At 58.5% G+C, this 8,699-nt stretch overlaps 1 protein-coding gene across 1 annotated transcript in view; it reads left to right on the top strand.

The window, feature by feature from the left end:
• LOC129134427 (tenascin-X-like) overlaps positions 1-5,999 on the top strand; it is a gene marked incomplete at its 3' end in the record, with an annotated part of 40,529 nt that extends 34,530 nt beyond the window's left edge. The window contains exons 27-28 of the mRNA XM_077192521.1: positions 3,745-3,869; positions 5,864-5,999. Of these exons, the coding sequence (XP_077048636.1) occupies positions 3,745-3,869; positions 5,864-5,999 (261 nt within the window). The remainder of the gene's footprint in view (positions 1-3,744; positions 3,870-5,863) is intronic.
• Positions 6,000-8,699: the final 2,700 nt, after the last annotated feature.

Here is an 8,699-nt window from a genome sequence, read left to right as displayed (position 1 = left end):
TTGGAGGGGACTGGAGAGCAGGGGCAGAGCAGCGCCTGGAGGGACTCCGAGCATCTGGGGGCTGAGGAACTGGGGGGACTGGGTGGGACTGGGGCAACTGGGGTGAACTGGGGGGAACTGGGGAGAAACTGGGGGGAACTGGGGTGAACTGGGAGGTACTGGAGTGAACTGGGGTGAACTGGGGTGAGCTGGGGCTGGGGTGGAGCTGAGGAACTGGAAAACACTGGGGGAAACGGACTGGGGAGAATTTGGGGGGAACTGGGGAGAAACTGGGGGAAACTGGGGTGGACTGGGGAGAATGTGGGGTGAACTGGGGTGAACTGGGGTTAACTGGGGCTGAGGACTGGCGAAGAGTGGGGGAAACTGGGACTGGGGTGAATTTGGGGTGAACTGGGGTGAACTGGGACTGGGGTGGAGCTGAGGAACTGGGAAATACTGGGGAAAACTGGGACTGGGGAGAATTTGGGGGGAACTGGGGGAAACTGGGGTGGACTGGGGAGAATTTGGGGTGAACTGGAGCTGAGGACTGGCAAAGAGTGGGGGAAACTGGGGGTAACTGGGGTGAACTGGGGGGAGCAGGGGACTGGTGAGTACTGGGGGAAACTGGCACTGGGGTGAACTGGGGTGAACTGGGGGGAACTGGGGGGAACTGGGACTGGGGTGGAGCTGAGGAACTGGGAAAGACTGGGGAAAACTGGGACTGGGGAGAATTTGGGGTGAACTGGGGGGAACTGGGGTGAACTGGGACTGGGGTGGAGCTGAGGACTGGCAAAGAGTGGGGGAAACTGGGACTGGGGTGAACTGGGGGGAACTGGGGGGAACTGGTGACTCGGAGGCCTGGGGGCAACTGGGAGGGGGTTGTGAAGCACTGAGGGAAATGGGTCTGGGAGGAACTGGGGGGAACTGGGGACTGGTGAGTACTGGGGGAAACTGGGACTGGGGAGAATTTGGGGTGAACTGGGGTGAACTGGGGTGAACTGGAGCTGAGGAACTGGGAAATACTGGGGGAAACTGGGATTGGGGAGAATGTGGGGTGAACTGGGGGAAACTGAGGTGGACAGGGGAGAATTTGGGGTGAACTGGGGTGAACTGGAGCTGAGGAACTGGCAAAGAGTGGGGGAAACTGGGGGGAACTGGGGTGAACTGGGGCTGGGGTGGAGCTGAGGACTGGAAAACACTGGGGGAAACTGGGGTGAACTGGGGAGAAACTGGGGGGAACTGGGGAGAAACTGGGGCTGAGGAACTGGCAAAGAGTGGGGGAAACTGGGCTGGGGAGAGTTTGGGGTGAACTGGGGAAAACTGGGAGGAACTGGGGAGAATTTGGGGTGAACTGGGGAGAATTTGGGGTGAACTGGAGCTGGGGTGGAGCTGAGGACTGGGAAAGAGTGGGGGAAACTGGGACTGGGGAGAAACTGGGAGGTACTGGGGTGAACTGGGGGGAACTGGGGTGGACTGGGGTGAACTGGGGCTGAGGAACTGGGAAAGACTGGGGAGAATTTGGGGTGAACTGGGGGAAACTGGGGTGGACTGGGGAGAATTTGGGGTGAACTGGGGTGAACTGGGGTGAAGTGGGGTGAACTGGGGTGAATCTGGGGTGAACTGGGACTGGGGTGGAGCTGAGAAACTGGGAAAGACTGGGGAAAACTGGGACTGGGGAGAAACTGGGGTGAACTGGGGTGAACTGGGGAGAATTTGGGGTGAACTGGGGGAAACTGGGGTGAACTGGGGCTGGGGTGGAGCTGAGGACTGGGAAACACTGGGGGAAACTGGGATTGGGGAGAATTTGGGGTGAACTGGGGTGAACTGGGGAGGAGCTGGGGTGAACTGGGGGGAACTGGGGTGAACTGGAGCTGAGGAACTGGCAAAGAGTGGGGGAAACTGGGACTGGGGGGAACTGGGGGGAACTGGGGGGAACTGGGGTGAACTGGGGTGAACTGGGGTGAACTGGGGAGAATTTGGGGTGAACTGGGGCTGGGGGGGAGCTGAAGACTGGCAAAGAGTGGAAAACTGGGACTGGGGAGAATTTGGGGTGAACTGGGGCGATTTTGGGGTATCAGCAGATTATGGGGGGTATTTGGGGTGCCAGCAGTGATTTTGGGGTGCCAGCAGTGATTTTTGGGGTATCAGAGGGAGGTTTTGGGGTATCAGAGGGAGGTTTTGGGGTGTCAGCAGTGATTTCGGGGTGCCAGCAGTGATTTTGGGGTATCAGAGGGAGATTTTGGGGTATCAGTAGATTAGGGGGGGGGTATTTGGGGTGCCAGCAGTGGTTTTGGGGTGTCGGTGGGAGATTTTGGGGTGTCAGCAGAGTCGGGGGTATTTGGGGTGCCAGCAGTGATTTCGGGGTGTCGGTGGGAGGTTTTGGGGTGCCAGCAGTGATTTTTGGGGTGTCAGTAGATTAGGGGGTATTTGGGGTGCCAGCAGTGATTTTGGGGCGTCGGTGGGAGATTTTGGGGTGCCAGCAGTGGTTTTGGGGTATCAGAGGGAGATTTTGGGGTGTCAGCAGAGTCGGGGGTATTTGGGGTGCCAGCAGTGATTTCGGTGTGTCGGTGGGAGGTTTCGGGGTGTCGGTGGGAGGTTTTGGGGTGCCAGCAGTGATTTTTGGGATATCAGTAGATTGGGGGGTGTTTGGGGTGTCAGCAGTGATTTTGGGGTGTCGGTGGGAGGTTTTGGGGTGCCAGCAGTGATTTCGGGGTGTCGGTGGGAGGTTTTGGGGTGTCAGCAGTGATTTTGGGGTATCAGAGGGAGGTTTTGGGGTATCAGAGGGAGGTTTTGGGGTGTCGGTGGGAGATTTTGGGGTGTCAGAGGGAGGTTTTGGGGTACCAGCAGTGGTTTTGGGGTGTCGGTGGGAGGTTTTGGGGTGTCGGTGGGAGATTTTGGGGTGCCAGCAGTGATTTCGGGGTGTCGGAGGGAGGTTTTGGGGTATCAGAGGGAGGTTTTGGGGTATCGGTGGGAGGTTTTGGGGTGCCAGCAGTGGTTTCGGGGTATCAGAGGGAGGTTTTGGGGTATCAGAGGGAGGTTTTGGGGTATCAGAGGGAGGTTTTGGGGTGCCAGCAGTGGTTTCGGGGTGTCGGTGGGAGGTTTTGGGGTACCAGCAGTGATTTTGGGGTGTCGGTGGGAGATTTTGGGGTATCAGAGGGAGGTTTTGGGGTGCCAGCAGTGATTTTGGGGTGTCGGTGGGAGATTTTGGGGTATCAGAGGGAGGTTTTGGGGTGTCGGTGGGAGGTTTTGGGGTATCGGAGGGAGGTTTTGGGGTATCAGAGGGAGATTTTGGGGTATCAGAGGGAGGTTTTGGGGTATCAGAGGGAGGTTTCAGGGTATCAGAGGGAGGTTTTGGGGTGTCGGTGGGAGGTTTTGGGGTATCAGAGGGAGGTTTCGGGGTATCAGAGGGAGGTTTTGGGGTACCAGCAGTGGTTTTGGGGTGTCGGTGGGAGATTTTGGGGTATCAGAGGGAGGTTTTGGGGTGCCAGCAGTGGTTTTGGGGTATCAGAGGGAGGTTTTGGGGTATCGGTGGGAGGTTTTGGGGTATCAGAGGGAGGTTTTGGGGTACCAGCAGTGGTTTTGGGGTATCAGAGGGAGGTTTTGGGGTATCAGAGGGAGGTTTCGGGGTATCAGAGGGAGGTTTTGGGGTGTCAGAGGGAGGTTTCAGGGTATCAGAGGGAGGTTTTGGGGTATCAGAGGGAGGTTTTGGGGTGTCGGTGGGAGGTTTTGGGGTGCCGGAGGTGCCACCCTCGTGTCCCTGCCCAGGCGCCCCGGGGACCCTCAGGGTGGGCTCGGTGTGGCCCCGCAGTGCCCAACTGCACTGGGACCCCCAAAACGGCACCAGCGAGGGCTACGAGCTGGAGTACGGCCCCAAAGGGGGACCCCAAAAGGTACCGGCCCCAAAAGGGACCCCAAACACCCCAGAACGGCCCCAAAAACCCTAAAAACACCAAACAGCCCAGAACGGCCCCAAAAACCCTAAAAACCCCAAACACCCCAGAACGGCCCCAAAAGGGACCCTAAAAACCCCAAACACCCAGAAAGGCCCCAAAAAGGACCCTAAAAACCCCAGAACGGCCCCAAAAAGGACCCTAAAACCCCAGAACGGCCCCAAAAAGGACCCTAAAACCCCAGAACGGCCCCAAAAAGGATCCCAAAACCCCAAACACCCAGAATGGCCCCAAAACCCCAAACACCCCAGAACGGCCCCAAAAAGGATCCCCAAAAACACCAAACACCCAGGGTGTCACCCCAACACCTCCTTGGGGTAATGGCACCCCAAAACACCTCCGGGGACCCCAATACCCCCCCGGGGCACCCCAATACCCCCCTGGGGACCCCAATATCCCCCCGGGACACCCCAATACCCCCCTGGGCACCCCAATACCCCCCCGGGACACCCCAATATCCCCAAATGTCCCAGTAACCCCCCTGGGGACCCCAATAACACCTGAGGGTGTCCCATGGCACCCCAAAACACCTCTGGGGAACCCCAATAATGCCCCTGGGCACCCCAATATCCCCTGGGCACCCCAATATCCCCCTGGGCACCCCAATAATCCCCAAATGTCCCAGTAACACCCCTGGGCACCCCAATAATGCCCCTGGGCACCCCAATACCCCCCGGGACACCCCAATAATCCCCGGGACACCCCAATACCTCCCTAGGGACCCCAATAATCCCCTGGGCACCCCAAAATTCCATTTGGGCACCCCAATATGCCCCTGGGCACCCCAATATTCCCCAATGTCCCAGTAACACCCCTGGGCATCCCAATATCCCACCCCAATACCCCCCGGGACACCCCAATAAACCCCCCTGGAGACCCCAAACCCCTTTGGGCACCCCAATACTCCCGGGACACCCCAATACCCCCCTGGGCACCCCAATAATGCCCCAAATGTCCCAGTAACACCCCTGGGGACCCCAATAACACCTTCCTTGGGTAATGGGACCCCAAAACACCTCCGGGAACCCCAAAACACCTCCGGGCACCCCAAAACACCTCCGGGGACCCCAATAACGCCTCAGGACCCCAAAACACCTCTGGGGGACCCCAAAACACCTCAGGACACCAAAACACCTCTGGGCACCCCAATAATCCCTTTGGGCACCCCAATAATCCCTTTGGGCACCCCAATATCCCCCTGGGCACCCCAATAATCCCCGGGACACCCAAATAATCCCCTGGGGACCCCAATAATCCCCAAATGTCCCAGTAACCCCCCTGGGGACCCCAATAATGCCTTCCTTGGGTAATGGCTCCCCAAAACACCTCCGGGAACCCCAAAACACCTCCGGGGACCCCAAAATACCTCCGGGCACCCCAATAACGCCCCTGGGCACCCCAATAGCCCCTGGGGACCCCATAACCCCCCGGGACACCCCAATAATGCCCAAATGTCCCAGTAACCCCCCTGGGCACCCCAATAACGCCTGAGGGTGTCCCATGGCACCCCAAAACACCTCCAGGGACCCCAATAATGCCCCTGGGCACCCCAAACCCGCCCTGGGACACCCCAATACCCTCCTGGACACCCCAATACCCCTGGACACCCCAATATCCCCCTGGGCACCCCAATAATCCCCAAATGTCCCAGTAACACCCCGGGACACCCCAATACCCCCCTGGGGACCCCAATGCCCCTTTGGGCACCCCAATATCCCCCGGGACACCCCAATACCCCCCTGGGGACCCCAATAATGCCCGGGACACCCCAAAACCCCTTTGGGCACCCCAATAATCCCCAAATGTCCCAGTAACACCTCTGGGCACCCCAATACCCCCCCGGGACACCCCAATAATGCCCGGGACACCCCAATAACCCCCGGGACACACCAATAATGCCTTTGGGCACCCCAATATCCCCCGTGTCCCCCCAGAGGCTGCAGCTGCCCCCCGGGGCCGTGTCCCAGCACCTGTGGGGCCTGGAGCCCGGGGGCCGCTATGGGGCGCGCCTGTGGGGCCGGGGGGGGCACCCCAAAACCGAGCCCCCCCTCGAGGCCGCCTTCGACACCCGTGAGCTGCGGGGGGGGGGGGCACGGGCGGGTTGGGGGTGCGGGGGGGGGGCACGGGCGGTTTGGGGGTGCGGGGGGGGGGGGTGCCTGTGAGGGAGGGGTTTGGGGGGATTTTGGGGGGGTTTTGGGGGGATTTGGGGAGATTTGGGGGGGTTTTGGGGGGATTTGGGGGGGATTTTGGGGGGGGGTTTGGGGGATTTGGGGGGTTCTGGGGGGATTTTGGGGGAATTTTGGGGGGTTTTGGGGGATTTTGGGGGGGATTTTGGGGGGATTTTGGGGTGATTTGGGGGATTTTGGGGGATTTTGGGGTTGGGGTTGTTGGTGGGGGGAGCTGTGTCCCTCTGAGGGAGGGATTTGGGGGGATTCTGGGGGGATTTGGGGGATTTTGGGGGGATTTTGGGGGATTTTGGGGTTGGGGTTGTTTGTGGGGGAAGTTGTGTCCCTTTAAGGGAGGGATGGGATTTTGGGGGATTTTGGGGGGATTTTGGGGGATTTTGGGGGGATTTTGGGGGTTTTGGGGGGATTTTGGGGGGATTTTGGGGGCTTTTGGGGGATTTTGGGGTTGGGGTTGGTGGGGGGAGCTGTGTCCCTCTGAGGGAGGGATTGGGGGGGATTTTGGGGGATTTTGGGGGGATTTTGTGGGGGAAGTTGTGACCCTTTGGAGGGAGGGATGGAAGTTTGGGGAGATTTTGGGGGGATTTTGGGGGGATTTGGGGGGTTTTGGGGATATTGGGGGATTTGGGGGGATTTGGGGGTTTTTGGGGGGATTTGGGGGATTTTGGGGGATTCGGGGGGGATTTGGGGGGATTTGGGGGATTTTGGGGTTGGGGTTGTTTGTGGGGGAGGTTGTGTCCCTTTAAGGGAGGGATGGGATTTTTGGGGTGATTTTGGGGGGTTTTGGGGGCTTTTGGGGGATTTTGGGGATTTTGGGGTGATTTGGGGGTATTTTGGGGGGGGTTTGGGGTCGGGGTTGTTGGTGGGGGAAGTTGTGACCCTATAAGGGAGGGATTTTGGGGGGTTTTGGGGGATTTTGGGGTCGGGGTTGTGGTTGTGGGGGGATCTGTGTCCCTTTAAGGGAGAGATGGGATTTTGGGGGGATTTTGGGGGATTTTGGGGGGATTTTGTGGGGTCGGGGTTGTGGTTATGGGGGAAGCTGTGTCCCTTAGAGGGAGGGACGGGATTTTGGGGTGATTTTGGGAGATTTTGGGGGATTTTTTGGGGTTGGGGTTGTTTGTGGGGGGATCTGTGTCCCTTGGAGGGAGGGATGGGATTTTGGGGTGATTTTGGGGGGTATTTTGGGGGATTTGGGTTGTTGATATGGGAAGTTGTGACCCTTTGGAGGGAGGGATGGGATTTTGGTGGGATTTTGGGGGGATTTGGGGGGATTTGGGGGATTTGGGGGATTTGGGGGGATTTGGGGGGCATTTTGGGGGGATTCTGGGGGGTTTTGGGGGGTTTTGGGGGATTCTGGGGGGATTTTGGGGGATTTGGGGGGTTTTGGGGGGATTTTGGGGGATTTTGGGGGGTTTTGGGGGGATTTTGGGGGTTTTTCGGGGATTTTGGGGGATTTTGGGGTTGGGGTTGGTGGGGGAAGCTGTGTCCGTCTAAGGGATGGGGTTTGGGGGAATTTTGGGGGATTTTGGGGTTGGGGTTGTTTGTGGGGGAAGTTATGTCCCTTTAAGGGAGGGATGGGATTTTGGGGGGATTTTGGGGGTTCTGGGGGGATTTGGGGGATTTTGGGGGGTTGGGGTTGGTTTTGGATGGGGGGATCTGTGTCCCTTTAAGGGAGGGATGGGATTTTGGGGGGATTTTGGGGGGTTCTGGGGGATTTGGGGGATTTTGGGGGGTTGGGGTTGGTTTTGGATGGGGGGATCTGTGTCCCTTTAAGGGAGGGATGGGATTTTGGGGGGTTTTGGGGGGATTTTGGGGGGTTTTGGGGTCGGGGGTGTTGGGGGGAAAGCTGAGTTCCTTGGGGCGAGGGATGGGATTTTGGGGAGATTTCGGGGGATTTTGGGTTGGGGTTGTGGATATGGGAAGCTGTGACCCTTTGGAGGGAGGGATGGGATTTTGGGGGGATTTTGGGGGGGTTTGGGGGGATTTTGGGGGGATTTTGGGGTTGGGGTTGGTGGGGGAAGCTGTGTCCCTCTAAGGGATGGGGTTTGTGGGGATTTTGGGGGATTTTGGGGGGATTTTAGGAGATTTTGGGGGATTCTGGGGGGATTTGGGGGGTTTTGGGGGGATTTTGGGGGATTTGGTGGGGGAAGTTGTGACCCTTTGGAGGGAGGGATGGAAGTTTGGGGAGATTTTGGGGAATTTTGGGGGGATTTGGGGGGTTTTGGGGGGTTTGTGGGGTTGGGGTTGTTGGTGGGGGGATCTGTGTCCCTTTGGAGAGAGGGATGGAATTTTGGGGGGATTTGGGGATTTGGGGGATTTGGGGGGATTTTGGGGGATTTTGGGGGATCGGGGTTGTGGATGGGGGAAGTTGTGTCCCTTTAAGGGAGGGGTTTTGGGGGGATTTTGGGGGATTTTGGGGGATTGGGGTTGTCACTGTGGGGATCTGTGTCCCTTTGGAGGGAAGGATGGGATTTTGGGGGATTTGGGGGGATTTTGCGGGGATTTTGGGGGATTTGGGGGGATTTTGGGGGATTTGGGGAGGATTTTGGGGTTGGGGTTGTTATGGGGGGAGCTGCGTCCCTCTGAG

Source organism: Agelaius phoeniceus, chromosome 34 (genome assembly GCF_051311805.1).
Source record: "Agelaius phoeniceus isolate bAgePho1 chromosome 34, bAgePho1.hap1, whole genome shotgun sequence".
Lineage (NCBI taxonomy): Eukaryota > Metazoa > Chordata > Aves > Passeriformes > Icteridae > Agelaius > Agelaius phoeniceus.
Note: the sequence above shows the minus strand (reverse complement) of the source record. Positions and strands in the feature narration are given on the sequence as shown.